Source organism: Chiloscyllium punctatum, chromosome 12, assembly GCF_047496795.1.
Source record: "Chiloscyllium punctatum isolate Juve2018m chromosome 12, sChiPun1.3, whole genome shotgun sequence".
Classification (NCBI taxonomy): Eukaryota; Metazoa; Chordata; class Chondrichthyes; order Orectolobiformes; family Hemiscylliidae; genus Chiloscyllium; species Chiloscyllium punctatum.
In genome coordinates this window covers 47,521,948-47,547,295 of record NC_092750.1, presented here as the reverse complement: position 1 = coordinate 47,547,295, position 25,348 = coordinate 47,521,948, and the positions used below count along the sequence as shown (strand labels likewise).

Sequence of the window (25,348 nt, the reverse complement as noted above, 5' to 3'; positions counted from 1 at the left end):
GGGATAGAGAGTGTGTGTCTGACAGGAGGAGAGTGTGTGTGTGTGTCTGACAGGAGGAGAGGGAGAGAATGTGTGTGTGTGTGTGTGTCTGACAGGAGGAGAGGGAGAGCATGTGTGTGTGTGTGTCTGACAGGAGGAGAGGGAGAGAATGTGTGTGTGTGTCTGACAGGAGGAGAGGGAGAGAATGTGTGTGTGTGTGTCTGACAGGAGGAGAGGGCGAGAATGTGTGTGTGTGTCTGACAGGAGGAGAGGGAGAGAGTGTGTGTGTGTCTGACAGGAGGAGAGGGAGAGAGAGTGTGTGTGTCTGACAGGAGGAGAGGGAGAGAGAGTGTGTGTGTCTGACAGGAGGAGAGGGAGAGAGAGTGTGTGTGTCTAACAGGAGGAGAGGGAGAGAGAGTGTGTGTGTCTGACAGGAGGAGAGCGAGACTGTGTGTGTTTCTGACAGGAGGAGAGGGAGAATGTGTGTGTCTGACAGGACGAGAGGGAGAGAGTGTGTGTGTGTCTGACAGGAGGAGAGGGAGAGAGTGTGTGTGTGTCTGACAGGAGGAGAGGGAGAGAGAGTGTGTGTGTCTAACAGGAGGAGAGGGAGAGAGAGTGTGTGTGTCTGACAGGAGGAGAGCGAGACTGTGTGTGTTTCTGACAGGAGGAGAGGGAGAATGTGTGTGTCTGACAGGACAAGAGGGAGAGAGTGTGTGTGTGTCTGACAGGAGGAGAGGGAGAGAGTGTGTGTGTGTCTGACAGGAGGAGAGGGCGAGTGTGTGTGTGTCTGACAGGAGGAGAGGGCGAGTGTGTGTGCGTCTGACAGGAGGAGAGGGAGAGTGTGTGTGTGTATGTGTCTGACCGGAGGAGAGGGAGAGCGTGTGTATGTGCGTCTGACAGGAGAGGGAGAGTGTGTGTGTGTGTGTCTGACAGGAGGAGAGGGAGAGAGTGTGTGTCCGTCTGACAGGAGGAGAGGGAGAGTGTGTGTATGTGTCTGACAGGAGGAGAGGGGGTGAGAGTGTGTGTCTGACAGGTGGAGAGGGAAAGTGTGTGTGTGTCTGACAGGAGGAGAGGGTGAGTGTGTGTGTGTATGTCTGACAGGAGGGGGGAGAGTGTGAGAGAGAGAGAGAGAGCGTGTGTCTGACAGTCAGCAAGAGAGAGAGTTTCTGACAGGAGTCGAGTGAAAATGTGAAAGGGTGCCACAGTGTGAAAGTGGCAAATGACAGTGAATTGCCCCAACATGTTCCTGGGAAGTGTTGTGTTGGTGCAGTATAAATATTCAGTTGGGCTGGTTTTCATTTCATCTGCTCTGCCAGGGATTTTCTGTCTTTTCTGTTGTCTTCCTGTTTTCACCAGGACCAGAATTCGAGGGTATTAGTTTTACATTGCCTTTATATTTATCGTGTCATGTTCTATTAATCACTTGTCAACATCGTGCATATTTAAATAATTCTAACCAGTTCCATTGATTACATTTAACTGTTTATTCAAAGGGATCTCTAATAGGGTGTTACTATTCTTGTAAATTGATAGCCATGATGTGAAATCATAGTATTGTTAATGCATAGAAGGAATCTATTTAACTTCGTTAATGTCCATGCTATCTCTCTCTCTCTCCCTCTCTCTCTCTAACATTTTAATTTCAAGCTGCTGTTGCTTTTAAGGTTTTGGCCAATAGATGGAAGGAAGGAAGTATTTTTTGACACAGCTAATGCAATGACCGTAAGCTCCCTGCTTAGACATAGGTCATAGGTACAGCACGGAAACAGACCCTTCAGTGCAGCCCGTCTGTGCCGACCAGATATCCCAACCTAATCTAGTTCCACTTGCCAGCCCAGCCCATATCCCTCCAAACCCTTCCTATTCATATACCCATCCAGATGCCTTTTAAGTGTTGGAATTGTACTAACCTGCACTACTTCCTGTGGCAGACCATTCCACACATGCACCACCCTCTGCGTGAAAAAGGTGCCCCTTAGGTCCCTTTCATATTTTTCCCCTCTCACCCTAAACCTATGGTCTCCAGTTCTGGACTCCCCCACCCCAGGGAAAATACCTTGCCTATTTACCCTATCCATGCCCCTCATGATTTTATAAACCTCTGTAAGGTCACCCCTCAGCCTCTAGTGCTCCAGGGAAAACAGCCTCAACCTGTGCAACCTCTCCCTATAGCTCAAATTCTCCAACCCTGGCAACATCCTTGTAAATCTTTTCTGAACCCTTTCAACTTTCACAATATCCTTCCGATAGTAAGGATACCAGATTGCATGCAATCTTCCAAAAGTGGCCCACCCAATGTCCTGTAGAGCCATAACATGACCTCCCAACTCCTGTATTCAGTTCTCTGACCAATAAAGGAAAGCATACCAAATGCCGCCTCCACTATCCTATCGACCTGTGACTCTACTTTCAAGCAGCTGTGAACCTGCACTCCAAGGTCTCTTTGTTCAGCAACATTCCCTAGGATCTTAACATTAAGTGTCTAAGTCCTGCTCAGATCTGCTTTTCCAAAATGCAGCATCTCACATTTATCTAAATTAAACTCCATCTGCCACTTCTCAGCCATTGGCCCATCTGATCAAGATCCCGTTGTAATCTGAGGTAACCTTCTTCACTGTCCATTGTGGTATCATCTGCAAACTTACTAACGAAACCTCTTATGCTCACATCCAAATAGAGTCATAGAGATTTACAGCATGGAAACAGACCCTTTGGTCCAAACTGTCCATGCTGACCAGATATCCCAACACAATCTAGTCCCACCTGCCAGCACCCAGCTCATATCCCTCCAAACCCTTCCTATTCATATACCCATCCAAATGCCTCTTAAATGTTGCAATTGTACCAGCCTCCACCACATACTCTGGCAGCTCATTCCATGCACGTACCACCTGCTGCGTGAAAAAGTTGCCCCTTAGGTCTCTTTTATATCTTTCCCCTCTCACCCCAAATCTATGCCCTCTAGTTCTGGACTCCCCAATCCCAGGGAAAAGACTTTGTCTATTCATCCTATCCATGCCCCTCATAATTTTGTAAACCTCTATAAGGTCACCCCTCGGCCTCTGACGCTGCAGGGAAAACAGCCCCAGCCTGTTCAGCCTCTCCCTATTGCTCAAATCCTCCAACCCTGGCAACATCCTTGTAAATCTTTTCTGAACCCTTTCAAGTTTCACAACGTCTTTCCGATAGGAAGGAGACCAGAATTGCACGCAATATTCCAACAGTGGCCTAACCAATGTCTTGTACAGCTGCAACATGACCTCCCAACTCCCATACTCAATACTGAGACCAATAATGCTGAAAAATGTTTTGCTGGAAAAGCGCAGCAGGTCAGGCATCATCCATGGAGTAGGAGAATCGACGTTTTGGGCATAAGCCCTTCTTCAGGAATGTCCGAAACGTCGATTCTCCTGCTCCTTGGATGCTGCCTGACCTGCTGCGCTTTTCCAGCAACACATTTTTCAGCTCTGATCTCCAGCATCTCTCGTCCTCACTTTCTCTGACCAATAAAGGAAGGCATACCAAATGCCTTCTTCACTATCCTATCTACCTGTGACTCCACTTTCAAGGAGCTATGAACCTACACTCTAAGGTCTCATTTATATAAATGATGAAAAGTAGTGGACCCAGCTCTAATCCTTGTGGCACTCCACCAGTCACAGGCCTCCAATCTGAAAAATAACCCTCCACCACCACCCTCCGTTTTCTACCTTTGAGCCAGTTCTGTTTCTCTGTATTCCATGAGATCTAACCTTGCTAACCAGTCTCCCATGGGGAACCTTGTTGAATGCCTTACTGGAGTCCATATAGATCACATCTACCACTCTGCCCTCATCAATCTTCTTTGTTATTTCTTCATAAATCTCAATCAAGTTTGTGAGATGTGATTTCCACGCACAAAGCCATGTTGACTATCTCTAATCAGTCCTTGCCTTTCCAAACACATGTACATCCTGTCCCTCAGGATTCTCTCCAACAACTGGCCCACCACCGACATCAGGCTCACTGGTCTATAGTTTCCTGACGTGTCCTTACCACCTTCCTTAAACAGTGGTACCACATTAGCCAACCTCCAGTCTTCCGGCACCTCACCTGTGACTATCGATGAGACAAATATCTCAGCAAGAGGCCCAGCAATCACTTCCCTAGCTTCCCACAGAGTTCTCGGGTACACCTGATCAAGTCCTGGGGATGTCTCCACTTTTATGCACTTCCTCCTCTGTAACATGGACATTTTTCAAGATGTCACCATCTATTTCCCTACATTCTATATCTTCCATGTCATTTTCCACAGTAAATACTGATGAAAAATACTTGTTTAGTATCTCCCCATCCCCTGTGGCTCCACTCGCAGGCGGCCTTGCTGATCTTTGTGGGGCCCTATTCTCTCCCTAGTTACCCTTTAGCCTTAATGTATTTGTAAAAACCCTTTAGATTCTCCTTAACTCTATTTGCCAAAGCTATCTCATGTCCACTTTTTGCCCTCCTGATTTCTCTCTTAAGTATACTGCTACTGCCTTTATATCTTCAGGATTCACCTGATCTATCTTGTCGATACCGTTCTTAACCAAACCCTCAATTTTTTTAGTCATCCAGCATTCCCTATACCTACCAGCCTTTCACCTGAACAAGAATATACTGTCTCTGCACTCTTGCTATCTCATTTCTGAAGGCTTCCCATTTTCCAGCCGTCCCTTTACCTGCAAACATCTGTCCCAATCAGCTTTTGAAGTTCTTGCCTAATACCGTCAAAGTTGGCCTTTCTCCAATTTAGGACTTCAACTTTTAGATCTGGTCTGTCCTTTTCCATCACTATTTAAAAACTAATAGAATTATGGTTGCTGGCTCGAAAGTGCTCCCCCACTGACACCTCAGTCACCTGCCCTGCCTTTTGTTCCAAGAGTAGGTCAAGTTTTGCACCTTCTCTAGTGGGTACATCCACATACTGAATCAGAACATTTTCTTTTATTTGCTTAACAAATTCCTTTCCATCTAAACCCTTAACACTATGGCAGTCCCAGTCTGTGTTTGGAAAGTGTAAAATCCCCTACCATAAACACCCTATTATTCTTACAGGTAATTGAGATCTCCATACAAGTTTGTTTCTGAATTTCCCTCTGACTATTCGGAGGTCTATAATGTGATTATCCTTTTCCTATTTCTTAGTTCCACCCAAATAACTTCCCTGGATGTATTTCCGTGAATATCCTCCCTCCGTACAGCTGTAATGCTATCCCTTATCAAAAATGCCATTCCGCTTCCCTTTCTGTCCTTCCTGTAGCATTTGTTTCGTAGAATGTTAAGCTGCCAGTCCTGACCATCCCTGAGCCATGTTTCTGTAATTGTCCCAGTCCCATGTTCCTAACCATGCCCTGAGATCATCTACCTTCCCTGTTAGGCCCCTTGCATTAATATAATTTATCAGTCCTACCTTGTTCTCTGCTTTGTCCTTGCCTGCCATGACTGGTTGACTCACTTCTTTTCTCAACTGTACCAGTCTCAGATTGATCTCTTTCCTCACCATCTCTCTGGGTCCCACCCTCCCACCATGCTAGTTTAAATCCTTCTGAGCAGCTCTAGCAAATCTCCCTGCCAGTATATTAGCCCCCTTCCAATTTGGGTGTAATCCGTCCTCCTTGTATCGGTCACTTCTACCCCAGAAGAGATTCTAATGATCCAAAAAATGTGAATCCTTCTCCCATACACAAGCTCCTCAGCCATGCATCCATCTGCTCTATCCTCCTATTCCTACCCTCACAAGCTCGTAGCACCGGGAGTAATCCAGATATTACTACTCTTGAGGACCTCCTTTTTAAATTCCTGTCTAACTGTCTATATTCTCCCTTCAGAATCTCATCCTTTTGCCTTCCTATGTCATTGGTTCCAATGTGTACAATGACCTTCTGCTGGGTTCTCTCCCCCTCAAGAACATTCTGCACTGTCTCTGAGACATCCTTGATCTTGGCACCAGGGAGGCAACACACCATTCTGATTTCTCGCTGCTGGCTGCAGAAACATCTGTCTGTGTCTTGGACTAGAGAGTCCCCTAACACAATCCATCTCTTGGAACCCGACATATCCCTGATTGCATTAGAGCCAGTCTCAATACCAGAAACTTGGCTGTTCGTGCTACATACCCCTGAGAATCCATCACTCCCTACATTTTCCAAAACAGCATACTTGTTTGAAATGGGGATAGCCACAGTAGACTCCTGTACTATCTGCCTACCTCTCTCACCTTTCCTGGAGTATGTCTATATCTATGTGACCGTATCTGCGACTTTTCTCCCTTCCTATAACTGCCATCCATCACACTTCCTTGCTCTTGTAAATTCCTCAATGCCTCTAACTGTCGCTCCAACTGTTCCATTCGATCTGATAGGATTTACAACCAATGGCATTTATTGCAGATATAATCCTCAGTTACATGTAATCTCCACCTAATTTCCCGCATCTGACAAGAAGAGCATGTCACTCTACTGAGGGCCATTTTTGCTTCTTCCAGTCTGCAGACCCTGAAATTAGCCCTGTCTTATTCCTCTACAAAACATTGCTCCGGACTAACTTAATACTTGTGGCTTACATTTTTAAGTTTAATCAAGAGACATATCTCAAAAAACATGTAATTAAGAAAGAACCCACTCTATGCATACTGCAGACTTACAGCAAGGCCCCAAGGCCACACTTAAACTGTTCACTTATCTGTCTCTGTGCTGTGACCTCTCCCAAACAGGTACCTTCAAGATCAGCTGTGAATTTCATTGTTTGTTAATTTTCCCAGACACACTGTAATGTCTAGTGATACATGAATTCAACAGCAAAAGCAGTAACTCTGCAGGTTCACTGCTGTGTCAGTTAGCTGTATGGGTTTCTTTCTCTCTTTCTCTCTCTCTCTCTCTCTCTCTCTCTCTCTCTCTCCTTCACTGACCTGACCTTTATCAGTTGCTCTCCCTTTTAAAAGTGCCATTGTTTTGACTTTTTTTTCCAACAAAGTTCCAAAACAATGCAACAGCATATAAAACAGTAATTGCTGCTCCTGGAATTTGAGGAAATTGGAAAGGGAAGTGGAAATTTGAGGGAAATAAACTTGGAGAGCTCTAAAGATAGAGTGGGAATTGTGATGGATTGAAATGCTTTATAGAGAGCTGGTATGGACTCAGTGGGCTGAATTGCCTTCATCTGTGCATTAATGATTCTTTTGCAAAGAAAACACCTTCTCTGGTTCTCAATCCTCCTTGTATGTGGAAGTTTCTTTGTAATTTAGACCCATCTTAATTTCAAACCCTTTGATCAAATCTCTTCTCAACTGTCTGTTCTTAAAGGAGTACACTTCCAGCTTCTCCAATCAAGCTATATAACCAAAATCTTTTATTCTTAAAATTATTCTTTTCTGTGCTGCCCCTAGAGCTGATATACTATAGTATGTATAACATATCATACATATTGAAAAGTAAAGCCCCGATAATCCTGTTATTAAAGAGAGATGACTGGTATTGGTTTTACTTGAGGGTCACCACACAGGCAAGGGGAGAATTTTAGAAGGAGAGTCCTTCATGGTTATCTCATTTGGTATAGGAATTGAACTTGTGCTGCTGACAATATTTTGCTACTTCACTGAGCGAACTAACACCCTTGTATGTATACAGTATGTACACTTAGAAAGTAATCTTTAACAGTGGAGAAGCATAGGGTACTGTACAAGTTTTTCTAAAAGCATTAGTACAGTTAAAAGCCTTGATGAATAAGAATTTGAAGCAATATTTTGGCAAAATGTATAGGGCATGTCAGTATCAAGAAGATATTGGGTGTTTTGAAAAGCATTGAGGTAGACAAGTCCCAGGGACCTTGAGGTGCTGGAAGACCGGAGGTTGGCTAACATGGTACCACTATTTAAATAAGAAAAAACAAGGGAACTATAGACCGGTGAGCCTGACATTGGTGGTAGGCAAGTTGTTGGAGGGAATCCTGAGGGACAGGATTTACATGTACAAAGGAACCTTGATTATCTGAACGAGATGGGCGGGCACTATTTTGTTGAGATAGTCGATTAAATGCTTTTCCTCTGGGGCTCGGAGTTTTTAAAGTCTGCTCCCCATTAAGGAGACAAAGGCCCCCCCACCCTATTCCAATATTGCCCCCATTCACCCCAGCCAATACTGCCCCCGTGCCCATACCCTCAACCCCGTCTAACACCGTCCCCTGCTCACCCCCAACCCGGTCCAACACTGCCCTCTGCCCGCCCCCAACCCCGTCTAACACCGTCCCCCGCTCACCCCTCCAACCCTGTCCAACACTGCCCCGACGCGCTTCCAACCCCGTATTACACTGTCCCTCGTTCACCCCCCCACCCTGTCCAACACCGCCCTCTGTCTGCCCCCAACCCTGTCTAACACCGTCCCTTGCTCACCTGCCCCCCCCCAACCCTGTCCAACACCGCCCTCTGCCCGCCCGCAACCGTCTAACACCGTCCCTGGCTCTCCCCCAACCCTGTCCAACACTGCGCTCTGCCTGCCCCCAACCCCGTCTAACACCGTCCCTGGCTCTCCCCCAACCCTGTCCAACACTGCCCTCTGCCTGCCCCCAACCCCGTCTAACACCGTCCCTGGCTCTCCCCCAACCCTGTCCAACACTGCCCTCTGCCTGCCCCCAACCCCGTCTAACACCGTCCCTGGCTCTCCCCCCAACCCTGTCCAACACTGCCCTCTGCCTGCCCCCAACCCCGTCTAACACCGTCCCTGGCTCTCCCCCAACCCTGTCCAACACTGCCCTCTGCCTGCCCCCAACCCCGTCTAACACCGTCCCTGGCTCTCCCCCAACCCTGTCCAACACTGCCCTCTGCCTGCCCCCAACCCCGTCTAACACCGTCCCTGGCTCTCCCCCAACCCTGTCCAACACTGCCCTCTGCCTGCCCCCAACCCCGTCTAACACCGTCCCTGGCTCTCCCCCAACCCTGTCCAACACTGCCCTCTGCCTGCCCCCAACCCCGTCTAACACCGTCCCTGGCTCTCCCCCAACCCTGTCCAACACTGCCCTCTGCCTGCCCCCAACCCCGTCTAACACCGTCTCCTACTCACCACCCAACCCTGTCCAACACTGCCCCCACCCGCTCCCAACCCTGTCTATCACCGACCCCTGCTCATCCTGCCAACCCTGTCTAACACTGCCCTCTGCCCGCCCCAACCCCGTCTAACACCGTCCCGTTTACCCCCCCAACCCTGTTCAACACTGCCCCGAACCGCCCCAACCCCGTCTAACACTGTCCCTGCTCACCCCAACCCCGTCCAACACCGCCCTCTGCCTGCCCCCAATCCTGTCTAACACCATCCCCTGCTCACCCTCCCAACCCTGTCCAACACTGCCCCACCCCCGTCTAACACCCTCCCTGCTCAGCCCTCCAACCCTGTCCAACACTGCCCCAACCCCGACCCCTGCTCATCCCACAATCCTGTCCAAAACTGCCCCCAACCCTGCTTAACACCGTCCCCTGCTCACCCCCCAACACTGCCCCCATCTGCCCCCAACCCCGTCTAACACCGTCCCCCGCTCACACCCCCAACCCTGTCCAACACCGCTTTTTGCCTGACCCTAACCCCGTCTAACACTGTCCCCTGTTCCCCCAACCCTGTCCAACACTGCCCCAACCCACCCCCAACCCCGCCTAACACCGTGCCCTGCTCACCCCCCCCAACTCTATCCAACACCGCTCGCTGTCCGCCCCCAACCCCATCTAACACCATTCCCTGTTCACCCCCCCAACCCCATCTAACAATGTCCCCTACTCACCCCCCCAACCCTGTCCAACACCACCCTCCACCTGCCTCCCCCAAATCCTGTCTAACATAGCCCCCGCCCCCCCTCCCAACTCCCCCCCAGCTCTGAAAACACAGCTCCCCATCTACCCCCAACCTCTCTCCGGGGCGGATGGACTGGACACCAACAACAAGACTGCTGCTGCTTTTGTGGGGTAAGTCTCCAAATAGTATGCGCGCGTGCACATACACAACTTTTTACTGCAAAGTTTTCACAGGTTCCACCTTTACCCTGTGCAGGTCAATGTTGGAGAGATTATCTGGGGAAGAGGGGTTTAGGGTACACCCCTCTGTAGAACTCCAGGGAAAGTATAAAGAGAGAGGGCGGGAGGTCAGTCATTTAGAGACAGTATCTGTTTAATCATTGTACACAAAAGACGCGTTCACTGTTGGAAACACATCTTTGATGTTATGTTTCTATCAGGACCTTGCGATCTCCTTCAGATAATTGATATTCGGATAATCGAGGTTCCTTGGTATTTGGAAAGGCAAGGAATGATTTACGATAGTCAACATGGCTTTGTGCATGGGAATTCATGTCTCACGAAATTGATTGAGTTTTTTTTTGAAGCAGTAACAAAGAGGATTGATAAGGGCAGAGCTGTGGATGTGATGTATATGGACTTCAGTAAGGCTTTCGACAAGATTCCGCATGGGAGACTGATTAGCAAGGTTAGATCTCGTGAAATACAGGGAGAACTAGCTGTTTGGATGCAGAGCTGGCTTAGAGGTCGAAAACAGAGGGTGGTAGTGGAGGGTCGATTTTCAGACTAGAGGCCTGTGACCAGTGGAGTGCCACAAGGACCGGTGCTGGGTCAACTGCTTTTGTTGGACTGAAGGGTCTGTTTCAGTGCTGTACATCTCTCTGATTCTATGACCTAATGGATGTATCCCACAATGCCGTGGGAAGCAGGTAAAGAAATTGATCAGGTCTTATACAAAATCTTTGCATCCTCTTTAAACACAGGAGAGGTCCCAGAGGACTGGAGAATAGCTAGTTGTTCCTTTGCTTAAGAAGGGCAACAAGGGATAATCCAAGAAATGACAGGCAGGTGAGCCTTGTGTCAGTGGTTGAGAAATTATTGAAGAAGATTCTTAGGGATAGGATTTACTGATATTTGCAAAGATCTGTACTTGTTAGTGATAGGCTGTATGGCTTTATATGGGAAGGTCATGTCTCACAAACTTGATTGAGTTTTTCGAGGTAGTGACAAAGATGATTGGTGAGGACAGGGTGGTAGATAATGTCTATATGGACTGTAGCAAGGCCTTTGACAAGGTTCCCTCATGCCAGGCTGTTGGTAGAAGGATGTGGGTGCTTTGGAGAGGGTATGGAAACTGTTTACCAGGATGTTGCCTGGTTTGGAAGATATTACCTATGAGGAGACATTAGACAAACTTGGTTTGTTTTCACTTGAAGAATGAGGGGCGACTAGCGAGAAATTTACAAAATTATGAGAGGCATGGATTATAATGGACAGTCAGTCTTTGTCTCCTGAGTAGAAATGTCAGTTACGAGGGAACATATGTTTAAGGTAAAAAGGGATATGTTTAAAGGAGATGTGAGTTTATGGGAAGTGCCTGGAATTTGCTGCCAGAGGAGGTGGTGGAGGTGGATACAGTAGCAACGTTTAAGAGAAATCTTGACAGGTATATGAATAGGCAGAAAATAGAGGGATATGGATTGTGTCGAAGCAGAAGGTTTTTAATTTGGAAAGGCATCATGTCTCAATCCAGTCTTGGTGGGCTGAAGAGCATGTTCCTGTGCTATTCTTTTTTCTTTGTACTTGTTCGGTACTTTGCAATTGGGGGGGGGGGGGGGGGGGGTTTGCCACATTGTGGTTTCAGGAGCATTGTAACTTGGCTGTTTCAAATCCAAATAGATATTACTTTTACCCTTCTAAAATTATTTGAAATTAAGAAACATTTGACTGCATTCATTTACTTTGTGACAGTATTCAACCAGTACAGTTTGAGCACATAGTTTAACGGGGCCTTAGAACTATGCAGAGAAAAAGAGATTAAGATTTGGACACATGGTTGTGACTTTATCAGAATTCTGTACTTGGAAGCTCAAACCTTTGACAAGGTTTCCTTATTCCAGGCTGATGTAGAGCTAAATAAGATAGTTACAGAACTGGCTTAGCCATAAAAGACAGAGAGTAGTGGTGGGAGGATGCTTTTCAGATTGGAAAGTGCTTCATATTTGATTTTATTGAACAAAATATACACAATTGACTTTTCCCCTACTACTGCTTTTATTTCTGTCTCATTTGTGTATGTGCATTTGAAAATGCAATTAAGGAATGCAGAAACTTTTTAAAACATTAATTGTAACCAATGTAGCCAAGCAAAATTGGAAATTAAATTGAATTTTGATATTTTAAAAAGAGAGCTTCATCTATTGTTTTCAATTTCAGCTTCACCACTTCAAACACTAGGAAAGATCTTTCTTTGTTTGGAAGAACAAAATCTTAATAAGACCCTACATTTCCTTTTTAACAAGCACATGATGACATTGTTACAATGTAATATTTTATGGGTTCCTAAAAGACTCAAAAGGTTATCAAACGCCACTAGAATTAAACTAAAGATGCTGGCAGCTTAACCAAAGCAAAGGTGGCAAAACTTGAGAGAATTCATCAAATCAATATTCAAACTGGGATGTTGTTAACTCCATTTAGGGTTCGTGTGTACATGTAGCTATACTAGCTTTATTGGTTCTCTACTGATTATACTAATCTGATTTAAAATGTCCAATGTATTTGTGACAACATGCTCAATTAGAAAGTAAATATGTCACCACAGATAATATAAACTTAACTGGGAAGACAGGAATTACATTGATATTGGTCGTTTTAGATGTTCTTGGTTGTTTTGAAAAAAAATGAGAAGTTACAGTTTAAAAATTAAATAGAAATTTATGATGGTGAGGTAATATCCTGGGATAAAGGCACATATTTAAAAGTGTGGAATGTAAACAAGCAGTGAGAATTAACTAACATAAAGAGGCAATGGAATATTGTAATAATGATTGATTTCAATGAGCCCACTATAAACTGCGAAGTCATTAATTGAACTGAGGCAGTAGAACCAGAATCAGATGGTGCAAGATTTATTTTTTGACTTGTGTGTCAAGAATTCTACTGTGGATAATTCACGCTTAAGTCTGAATTTTACTAGATATCAGGTTCTGTCCATAAAATAACAATTAAATCACGAATCGACTTGTCACAACAATGTGATTAGGTTTATGATTATCTGGAAAGCGCAGCAAATAGAATAATATATTTCAGAAATAAAGTTAGATAGGACTGAGTAATAAACTAAATGAAATTATGTTCCTCATAAAAACTGCTGGAAATGCTCAGCAGGTGTTCTTTGTAAACAGAATTAATGTTTTGGGTCAGTGGCCTTTTATCTAACTCCATTCCTCTCTATAGATGCTGTCTAATCTGAAATATTTTTACATTTTCTGATTTTATTTTTAATTTCTGGCAGTCACAGTATTTTGCTTTTGTATCCATCATGCATTAAATTTCAGTTGCGAGCTATCAGAAAGCACAACTATCAGAACTAATACTGTGTATATGTTGGAGGTATCTATCCTCAAATAATACTAAGGCTAAATAAAGTCTTGGAAGTGGATGAATAGGTAAATTGAAACTGGAATAAAAATAAAGTTATGCAACCGTGTCAGAAGTGTGATGTATGATTTAGGGATTGCCTAATACTTCAACTAAGTTAAAAATCAAAACAAAGCTATTTCCGTTTTTTCCAATCTGTTTTGAGAGAAAATTTGTAAGAGGTTGCTTTAGTTCACAATTACTAGTACGAAAGATGGCGCAGATCATGGAAGATTAGAATAGTGTAAGTTTAACTGAATAGGTGTTGGGCAAATAAGAATTCTCAGTTCAGTGTATTTGCAGTAAATATGCTTCTGAAGAATCTGCATCATCTGTGCTGTAGTTATTATTTTCAGTCTTTCAGTTCTTAACAGCTTTAAAGTTCAAGCAGATAGCTGTTGCCCTATTTCACAGATCTTTCAGAGTCATGAAGGAAAGCACAAAATATATCCAGAATCTGAACAAAGATGTATCACATCATTAGACATCCCTATTCCATGACATGCACTCATGGCTGCAGCTATATACCTGTTCTACAAGTTTTGGCTCAAAACAGATTGGAAAAAAAACGGAAATAGTTTTGTTTTGATTTTTAACTTAAAGTATTAGGCCATCCCTAAATCATACATCATACCTCTGACATGGTTGCATAACTTTACTTTTTATTCCTGTTTTAATTTACCTATTCATTTCCAAGACTTTATTTAACCTTAATATTTGAGGATAGATACCACCAAAATATACAGAGTATTAGTTTTGATAGTTGTGCTTTCTGATAGTTCGTAACTGAAATTTAATGCATGATGGATATGAAATGCATCAATGTGCTGAATGAAATGCTCATTGTTGTACCATTCTTATGACTCACCGGGGTAGTGTGCTGGAATCGAGTCCTGCTATTCCTGGAGTCATCACAAAAGTTAAGAGATATGCCCCAAACTACCTAACTTTCTGGACCAGGTTCCTGTACTTAACGGCAATCACTATTTATTACAGGTAATCAGATTCTAGCTACAGGCAAACAATTAAACTCTACAAATTAAAATTCTAAATCCCTTATAAACCCCCCCTTACAAACAGAAACAAACAAACAGTGGGGAAAAAAAACCTAGCTGAGGGAAGCTGAAAAACAGCTCTTGGTCTTTGTTCACAAGATCTGCCAGGCTGGGTTCTTGCCGATGCAAAGCTTTTTCCTTTCTGTAAGCTTCCACTGGTTTTCAAAAGGCAAAGGTAGCTGCTTGCTTTTGAAAGGTCTCTGACTTATAAAATTCAAAGTCACAACTGAGAGCATCTGCTAAAGCAATGATAAATGGGTTTTCTTCAGGTTTAAGATGGCTTACTGCAGAGAACTGAGAGAGAGCATTTTCTAGCTACAGTGGACTAGCTTGTTTCTGTTCTGGCCTGACTAGCTCTGTCTGTCTTGCTCACTGTTGAAGCTGTTCAGCAAACTGACAACCAGTCATCATGTTGTTAGCAGGCAGAGGGCCTTTGACATTGATAACTGGTCCTTAGTTCACAAAACGATGGGCTCCAGTTCATCTGTACATTTCTGTAACCTGCTGCATAAGCAAGAATTCACAATAAGAATCAGATTTCTTACTTTCAGAACATGCAACCATCTTTATAAATCCGTGGGTTCATTCTCATTTCAGTCCACACTTATAAAAAGCACAATAATAAAAAGATACAGTCTTACAGCTTTGAGTGGCTAATGTCATTAGATCCATTAGTTGTTGAAATGCAAGCAACCCATATGGAAATGTCTGTTGAAAACTAAAAGATCATGTGACTAGAAATATAAACAAGATACCAGTAACACCCATGAAAAGTGAATGATGTCCAGCAGGTGTTGTGAATAGATCAAAGAACGGTACAGCACAATACAGGCCCTTCAGTCCTCGATGTTGCATCAACCTGTGAAAATAATCTGAAGTCCATTTTACCTACAGTATTCCATTATTATCCATATGTTTATCCAATGACCATTTAAATGCCCTTATAGTTGGTGAGTCTACTCCTGTTGCAGGCAGGAGATTCCACGCCCTTACTACTCTCTGAGTAAAGAAACTAATATCTGTCCAAAATCTATCGCCCCTCCATTTATAGCTATGTTGCCTCATGTTCGCCATCACCATCTGAGGAAAAAGGCTCTCACTGTCCACCTTATCTAATCCTCTGATCATTTTGTATGTCTCTGTTACGTCATCTCTTAACCTTCTTCTCTCTAATGAAAACAGCCTCAAATCCCTCCCTCATAAGACCTTCCCTCCATACCAGACAACATCCTGGTAAATCTCCTCGACACCCTTTCTACTGTTTTCACACCCTTCCTATAATACGGCGACCAGAACTGTATGCAATAACTCCCAAGTGCAGCCGCACCAGAGTTTTGTACAGCTGCAATATGACCTCACAGCTCTGAAACGCAATCCCTCTACCAATAAAACCTAACACACCATACACCACCTTAACAACCCTGCCAACCTGGGTGGCAACTTTCAGGAATCTGTGCAATTGGACGCCAAGATCTCTCTGCTCATCCACACTACTAAGAATCTTACCATTAGCCCAGTACTCTGTGTTCCTGCTACTCCTTCCAAGGTGAATTACCTCACACTTTTTTGCATTAATCGCCATTTGCCCCCTCTCAGTCCAGCTCTGCAGCTTATCTATGTCCCTCTGTAACATGCAACATCCTTCCACACTGTCTACAACTCCAGCGACTTTAGTGTCATTCGCAAATTTACTGACCTGTCCTTCTATGCCCTCATCCAGGTTATTTCTAAAAATGACAAACAGCAGTGGGCCCAAAACAGATCACCTTCACCCCCACCTCCATCCACCTATTGTACTCTCGGCTACCTTCTCCCCAGCCTCACCCCCTTGCCATTTAACTCTCCACCTCTGAGGCTCCCATTCCTGATGAAGGACTTTTGCCTGAAACATCGATTTTCCTGCTCTTCAGATGCTACCTGACCTGCTGTGCTTTTCCAGCACCACTCTAATCTTGACTCTGATCTCCAGCATCTGCAGTACTCAGTTTCTTCCAAACTTACCTCCTTACATTCAAGACACACGAGTAATAGTCACTTTTTTGGACGTATTGGAAGGAGCTAGACTCTGTTGAAATTGTCCCAACATGAAATTAACAGCAGGCAAGCAAGACAAAATTTGTTATATAATAACAGAATTATATAGTATGATATTTCAACAACATTTTATGTATTTGGACTGATGGATTCAGTCGCTAGTGGCTTTTTTAAAAAAAGAATAGAAATTGGGTTCAGCAGGGGGAGTGTTATTGAGTGCCTGAGTGAAAAGGTATTCTGTTTGTCAGGGGTCTCAATGATGAGATTTTTTAAAGAAAACACTTTATTTTCCTGGCCAGTTTTTAAATTGCATGGTTTTGGAATTATAGATTTGTTGAGGGCTTCTTCTGGTTGTGGTGCTGATGAAAAGTAAGTGCCTCAGTAATCATGCCTTGATTATTTTTGCAAAGTGAAGGACTATACTTATTGTTCCCATACACTTTGTCACTGGAGTCTGAGACTTTGTTGGTGGTAATGATCTCAAAATTATTGCATAGCATTCTTTCAACTTTGTCTAAGTATTAAAAAGGACTTGGAAGTCACATTGCCTGAACTGAGTTTAGAATAACTACAATTCAGAAATATGTATGGATTATGTACATTGTGTTGTAGACCCATTATGGTTTCTGGTTTAATTAATCCTTTTACCCCAAGTCTCGAGCATGTCTAAGACCACATTCTTTCAGCTTCAAAAATTATAGTTTTAGACCCCTAACTCTTTTTTTAATGAAGTCATAACCATTTACCATACAGACATCATCTTGAGGATTGGTATCAACCAAAGAAATCCTTTCCTTCAGCACTCATAAACTTTGGAGACTGCTATTTTAAGTTCTTACGTCCCTGCTGGCACATTCTCATATACATTCCTCTTCTTACTTTTGCTGTCCTGCTTTGAAAAGCCTTCTTAAGAATCCTTATATTTTACATGTCTGCACCAAATAGTCCAAGGTCATGTTGAACTCTCCTTTTATGAAATATTCTGAGAAACTGTTTTGCATGAAGAATGCTATATAAATATAAGCTGTTAAATGGGGAATGATATGTCATTGATAAAGTTGCTTAAATCTAAAATCAGTAACTTTTAAAAATTCCCTGGTAATGAAACTATTCAAGTCATTTTTACTTAAAGTTCAATAAACGTAAAGCTGAATGATGCTCACTTCCTTTATTTTTTAAATATTTCAGCAGCACTGCCAGGAAAAAACTCTTCCTTCAGTGAAGGATGGGTTTCCACGCAATGGGGATCGTCGACAGAGGACAGTCCCATATCTCATTCTACAGCTTCGCCAAAAGCTATTACAACACCAGTTACACGGACGGTAGTAGATGAATCAGAAACCTTCTTCAATGCCTTTTTGAACTCGACAGATATTCAAACTATTGAACAAACTCCAGTTGTATCTAAACCTCCAACCAAATTGCAGATGCCCAAAGAAGTAAAAGACACATTAATTGTCCATCTTACAGAATCTGTTGAACTAAGTGTGCCAGAGAAAGAAAGCTCTGAAGAGAACTGTGCAATAGTACCCCAAACAGATAAAACGGAATTTAAGATATTAGATCAGCTTAATGATAGCCAGCTGCAACATGCAGATGTTGAACATTCAGAATCTTTTGGAAGTGAGGATTTGCAAAATAAAGATGATGTAAAAGTAATTGGGACAGAAAATGTGACTTCTAAAGCAACTAATCCAGATGCGTTGATTGCTTCCAATACAGAAAAAGTGCATAAAAATTCAATAAAAACAGAACAGTTAGTGAGCCCTCCTGACAGCCCATCAAAATCCCAGACACACCCAGGAAAGGATTTGGTTTTAGAGGCGAAAGTACAAAAATCAGAAGACAGACAAAGCAACACTCCTTCTCCACCCATTAGTACATTTTCGTCAGGAACATCAACCACCAGTGACATTGAGGTATTGGATCATGAGAGCGTCATTAGTGAGAGCTCAGCTAGTTCAAGACAGGAGGCTGTGGATTCAAAGATGATGCAGACTTCCTTTCAGCTGCTATCAACATCAGCCTGTACTGATTATCAACGTCTGGATGAATACCAGAAACTTACAGAAAGTTGTGGATCTTCTGATGCCTTTGAGAGAATTGACACTTTTAGCGTGCAGTCATTAGACAGCCAAAGTGTGAGTGAAATTAATTCGGATGATGAAATGTCAAGTCGGGGGTGTAATGTGACAGCTGTGTCTCTACCTCCGTCTGTCTGTAGTACTTTGCCGGCTGAGCAGCTGGTGAAGAATGTCGGAGAGAGCACAAATGACAATCAAAAGGAAAATATACTTGATGAAAGTGAAATGGAAGAGAGTGGTCGAAGTGCAACACCAGTGAATAGCGAACAACCTGAGGTCTTGCCTGTCATTGGTCTGACAGTAATTGAGAACCACAATACAGAAAGCATAGTAACTAACAGCCAGCCAGAAGGAAACGTTAGCGTTGAATGTCAACCTAGTGTTGAATTTGAAAATTTTAAATTACAAGAGGTAAACATTTTACTTGTTATATATTAATGCATACTCTGATATTAAAAAGCTAATTTTTTTTTTGCAGATTTGATTTCATAATAATTACATTGTCATTTTCTCCTTGGGATCTAATCTGTTTCTTTTTCAATGAGGTTGCAATTTAGAGCCAAAACGTTCATTTTCTCTCTCCTCTAATTTTTCTCTCCATTATTTCCCCTTTATCATTGGATATTCTAAACTTCTCTGTCATTGCTGAAATGAAAGTGCTGACGGTTTATCTCTGCAATTTTTGTATATAGAATATAGATACAGAAATTACTCTTGCATTATACTTTAAAAATCTAGAAGAAGGAAAAGGTGATGTAAGTATAAGAGTAAATATGTTATATTTTCATTAATAAATACCAGAAAGTATAATGTTTATCAAAGCTCACCTTCCTGTAGAATTAGGCTGAAACAAAAACAGAAATTCTGAAGAAAGATCACTGGAGCTGAAATGTTTACTGTGATTTCACTCCACAAATGCTGCCAGACCTGCTGAGATTTTCCAGCAATTTCTGTTTTTGTTTCAGATTTCCTCCATTCACAGTTTTTTTAAAGGTTTTTAGGCTAAAAGGATTTCTGGACAGTATAAATCAAAACAAAAGCTGTAGAGCAGAAATTTATGGCCATATAACCAATAATTATAGAGGAACGTTGCCTGTGGTTTGTGAACTGGTTTATACAGAAATAAAAGTTGTATCTTATGAAATTACAGAACATGGATTTTTTTTCTTTAAAATAGATTGCATTTTTATGAGTGAATCATATTTAAAACTGCTCTTCCACAGAATGGGTTGACTGTATAATAACATTGCTAGCATTTTAATTCCCGGTATTGTCATGATAATAGGCTGGGACTTTGTTCTCTGGAGTGTGGGAGGCTGAGGGGTGGCCTTATAGAGGTTTATGAAATCATGACAGACGTAGGTGGTGGGTGAATAGCTAAGATATTTTTCCGAGGATGAGGAATCCAAAACTAGAGGGCAGAGGTTTAATATGAGTGGAGAAAGATTTAAAGAGGATGTATGGTGTAACTTTTTAACGCAAAGAGTAGTTCTTGTATGGAATGAGGTGGTGATGGTGATGGGTACAGTTACATCACTTAAAAAGCATCTAGAGGATACTTGAATCAGAAGGGTTTAGAGGTGTATGGGCCAGATGCTCCCAAATGGGACTAGGTTAGATTGGGCCAGACGAGTTGGACCAAATGGTCCTTTTGCATGCTATATAACTGACTTGATATATTTTTATGTTTTTCTTCTAGTTTAATCTCATTTCCTGCAGGCTTTGTCTCCTTGTGACGATATGGTCCCAAAGACTCTGCCCCTCGATAACTTTGCTCCAATAGCTTTTCATCTACCCGGGTCAGTGAGGTTTGTGACCACAGGAAACATTACAGACAAGAGTCATCCTGTCCACCTGATGTTCACATGATCTTTGTATTTGCAACAGGGATCAAATGCTACAGAAATAACTCTAGCTTACCATCCATTAAGATGAATTATTTGAAGTGTTCCCATGGCTTCCTTGGCTGATATCAGTTCACTCAAAACAGATTAGTGTTTGCATCAAGAATGTTCCTTCTTAAGTTGGCTCATTATCAACTTCTGGCAGTATTTTATATTTTTCATTCTTTCTTGACCAGATATAGCTTTATAGAACCAGAGAAAAGTCACAACACAAAAGGAAGTCATTCATTCCATTGTGTCTGTGTCAACTGAATAAACTGGCCGCCCATTCTTACCTCATTTACAAGCGCCTGCCTATTGTCTCGCAGGTTGCAATGTTTCGGGAACAGGTGCAGATTCTTTTTCACATGAGAAATGAGTTTGAATTCTAGACAGCTTTCACTGTCAGTGTGAAAGGTTTTCCTCCTGTCCACTCTGTTTCTTCCACCAATCATGTTAAAAAAAATCTGTGCCGCCTGATCTCTCTGTTAAGGGAAATGCGTCTTATTTGTCCGCTCTATCCAAACCCCTCGTTATTTTGTATACTTTGTTTAAGTTTCCTATATGCTAAGCAAAACATCTCTAGTTTATTTCCAAAGCAGTTATGTTGTTCCTGTCATGTTGTGCTTAGAACTGCACACAAAATGCCAGCATTATATCCCTACTGTGTATTCAATATTTCAACAATGATAGAAAGCGTTCCATATGGCTTCTTTACTGCCTTGTCTACCTTCCCTGCTACCTTCAGGAACATGTGGACATGCACTCCAAGGTTTCTCACTTCCTGTACCCCTCATTGTCTTGTTTCCCCTCCCGGAATGCATAATCTTGTACTTCTCTGGATTGAATGCTATTTGACATTTGTCCACTCATATAGCTAAGCCATTCGTATCTTCCTGCAGTTGACAGCCATCCTTTTTACTGTCAGCCACCCAGCCAATATTTGTGTGGTCTTCAAATTTGCAATCATATCTTTCACCTTTAAGTTGAAATCATTCATGCATACTACAAACAGCAAGTGACTTAAAATAGCCCTACGGAACACCAATGGAAACCACTTTCCATTCACAAAAAACATTCATCAGTCATCACCATCTGTTTCCTATCACTGAGCCAACTTTGGGTCAAAGTCATCACATTTTCTTATATCCTGTGGGCTTTAATCTTTTTTAATAGACTGCCATTTTTTTAACAGACCCTGTCAAATGCCTAATACAATCCACGTAGGCACGAAATGCAGCACTACCTTCGACATCTTTGTTACTGCCTCAAAAAAATTAGTTATAAAACTATGCTGGCTATTTCTGATTAATTCTCCAAGTAACTGTGATTGATTTCTGTAATTTACCTACTACCAAGTTCGGACTGACAGACATCTAGTTATTTGCTGTGTCTCTCACACCCTTTTTGAGTAATGATAATATTGCCAAAGTTGTTATCATAGCTTGAATATTATTCATATTTAATCTTTTAATGGTTTTCAGATAATTGATGAGTTGACAGACAAGTTGGAAAAGAGAGAAGCGCAGTTGTTGTCTGTTAGCAAAGATAAAGCAAAATTGGAGGAGGCAATTGATAACCTACAAGAGTAAGTTTTACTCCCATCATCTTGTTTTCGCTCTTTAAGACAATAATTTATTAAGGATTGCAGAACAAAACGTTTTCAAAAATAGAGTAATTCTTCATATGCTGTAGAAAACACAAAGAATGACAAAACTATTATTCGGTTCAATAAATTCTGATGTAAAGTTCTAAAACCTCTCTAGAAGTCAAGAATAGACCACTTGCTTTTTTTTTGTTCTGGTAGTATTTTCTCTGCAGGATTGTAATATTTGTTTTAGAATAATTCTGAAGTATGCTTTTTATATCAAAGTGAATGAATATTATCTTTGTGGTTTTCTTGAGTTTTTGTTCATAGTAACAATATCTTATAACAATACTATCACAAATATTGTGTATTATCTTTAAATCATAAAGATTTGTATTTTTGAAAATACAAAGTTTGCAATTCTACTAGTGAATGCTTCCTGTATTTCATAACATTAGGTTTATATATATACAGGTTCAACTGAATATTACATGCCCCAGATGTGCTTCTCGAGAATTGATGGAACCAGTGTACTGGTGAATCAAATAACTAGGAATGTAGAAAGGTCTTTTAAACTTATTAGAAGGGGAAGGGATTGGGAGGAAGATACATAGTTTACAATTATTTTGATAATGCCTAGAGTGAGACAGGAATGGACAAAGTGTCCAAGTATGAAAAATCAGGGGCAAATAGGGTTAAAGAGGGAAAAAATGTTAAAAGGGCAAAAATAATGGCTCCTTACTTAAATGCATGTATGTTGTTTCAGAAGAAAATGAATTAACAATGGAATCTTTTCTCTGAGGATAGTATATCTGTGAAATCTGTTGCAGGGGGCTGTAGAGATTGAGTCATTAAGTACGTTCAAGGATGGGGGTAGATATTTTTAATCAGTCAGCAAATCAGAGGTTTTGGGGATAAGGCAGGAAAGTACTGTTGAGGACCGTGTCGTATCAGCCATGATCTCGTTGTTTGGTGGAGTAGGCTTGATGGGGGGAAAAAGGCCTCTATGCTTCTTTGTTTCTCTGTCTCATGGTCTTATTTTATGAAAGATATTAGAGTGGAGGAGAGAAGAAAAAACTGTTGTGTTGTACAAATCGTTTGCCGATCTTAGAGTCTGTTCCAGCGGTTATTTTTTAATACTGAAGAATCATAGTTCGAGATACTGACCAATGTAGCCCAAGAATAACTTAGTCTGTTAAGTGCCCTGTAAGTATGTATAAAAAATCTGATTCAGTCATATTGAGTTCTGTATCCTTGTGAAGAGGGTGTAAGTTGCCTATAGTCTTTCCAACTACAGGTTTGTGGCATTTCTGTTTATGCTGCCTTTCAGTTTTTCTGGAAATTAAGGTTGTGCTCTCTGGTAAGCACAATAATTTGTGTTTATATTTGTTATCATCACATTACAGTTCCTTGTTGCTGTTTATCATCAGAGTTTATATTTCAAACTAAACACAAAAATATCGATCTGTTATTTCCATTGTTTAGAATTTCTGTTGTTCAGTTATTAATACTGATCTATAATTTTGAACAGAGCAGTAATGGTTATCAGTAAACTCAAGGACTTAACCTCATTTAAATATAAATATTTTGTTAATAAAGTGAGATGATTAGACTAAAGGAAGAAAGCAACAGCATCGCTGCAATAAAAGATGAGTTTACTCAACGCATTGCAGAGTCTGAAAAGAAAGCCCAGCTTGCTTGCAAGGAAAGGGATAACATTAAAAAGGTAATGAGAGTTGTTACCATTATTTTAATTTTCCTCTTTGTTTCAATCTTAAAAGAACGTTCCTGTTGATCTGTATGAAAAGTAAACCTTAAATTGTGAACAATGCTGATAGTAACTACTATGACTAAACTTTCTTTTTCCTGCATCTTAGAAAATTGTAAATATTTCTACGTATTCTGTGTCATTTCTGAGCTTTTAGGAATTAAAGACTATGAAGGCAGAACTATCTACTAGATTTACCTGTAATGAAACAGCAGATCTAGTCCGAGAGAAAGATGAACAAATTAAAGGACTGATGGAGGAAGGTAGGAAAATTAGATGTAAATAGCAAAGTATTGAAATCACTTCGTATGAAAGCTTAACTGCACTCCCCACCATTGATATTCTCCATTTTAGTAGCAGAAAAAACTCACAGAAAAATTGACCAGACCATGTTTTTGAGACTGGTGTTAATGAGGTATACTGTAAGGTCGCAGTATCTGATTTGCTTTTAGTGCTGTATGTGTTATAATTATCTCACTGCTTAGATACTGTAATGATGTAGTCAACAAAACCATGAACTTTGATTTGAGAGCTATTTTAGAATATTCAAGCTGGTTGTCCATCAAGAAGAATATATCAGAATCCATCATTCCAAGTTTTTTTTCAAATGTAGACATACAGTACCTCATGGTTTGATCCTTGTAATATAAATTTTATTTAAAACACGAACAAATAAAATCTAATATTGCAATTGTCCAGAAAGCACAGCAGGCTAGAAGGATTGAATGAATGATCTACTCCTCTTTCTCCGATTCACAGAATCCCTACAATGTGGAAGCAGGCCATTTAGCCCATAGAGTACATTGGCCCTCTGAAGAGCATCGTACCCAGGTCCACCTGAACTCTGTAACCCTGCATTTCCCATTTCTAATCCACCTAGACACTATGGGCAATTTAGCATGACCAATCCACCCTAACCTGCACATCTTTGAACTGTGGGAGGAAACCGGAGCACCTGGAGGAAACCCAGACAGACTTGGGGAGAATATGTAAACTCCATACAGACAGTTGCCCGAGGCTGGTCTCTGGCCTGTGAGACATTTTGGAAAATTTTTATCAGGATGCACCTATTCCTGTAACACAATTTTCTGTAGCGATCATGGCGATATTAACATCATCATTATTCACGGTGAATTGTCCTAACTTTCACAGACCTCATAAACACAGTGAAATATGTGTGCCTGGAAGTTGTTGCCAAAGAATGTCCTTCAGAGACTGTATGAGAATAGGATAGCATTGGACTGAGACATAGCATTAAATACATGGAATGGCGGGGAGTTGCTATGCTCACATGAATGAAAAAAGCAAGCATTTATATAATGCTTTGCATTATCACCAGATATCTCAAAGTACTTTGCAGCTAAATAAATACTAAGTGAAGTACGGTAACTTCTTATAAAAAGGAAACACAGTAGTCAGTTTGCACATAGCAGACTCCCCAACCATCAGTTCGGCCAAATAATCTGTTTTTGTGATTTGGCACTGTGGATAACATTCCTTGTCTTGCTCAAAATAGTACCAT

The 25,348-nt window shown here is 41.7% G+C and overlaps 1 protein-coding gene across 2 annotated transcripts in view; it reads left to right on the top strand.

The window, feature by feature from the left end:
* tmf1 (TATA element modulatory factor 1) overlaps positions 1 to 25,348 on the top strand; it is a 95,857-nt gene that overhangs the window by 33,127 nt on the left and 37,382 nt on the right. The window contains exons 2-5 of one of the 2 annotated variants that reach the window (XM_072582521.1): positions 17,695 to 18,998; positions 21,955 to 22,058; positions 23,658 to 23,784; positions 23,984 to 24,089. In XM_072582521.1, the coding sequence (XP_072438622.1) occupies positions 17,695 to 18,998; positions 21,955 to 22,058; positions 23,658 to 23,784; positions 23,984 to 24,089 (1,641 nt within the window). Of the gene's footprint in view, positions 1 to 17,691; positions 18,999 to 21,954; positions 22,059 to 23,657; positions 23,785 to 23,983; positions 24,090 to 25,348 lie in introns of both variants that reach the window. The other variant, XM_072582520.1, reaches the window with a different exon arrangement.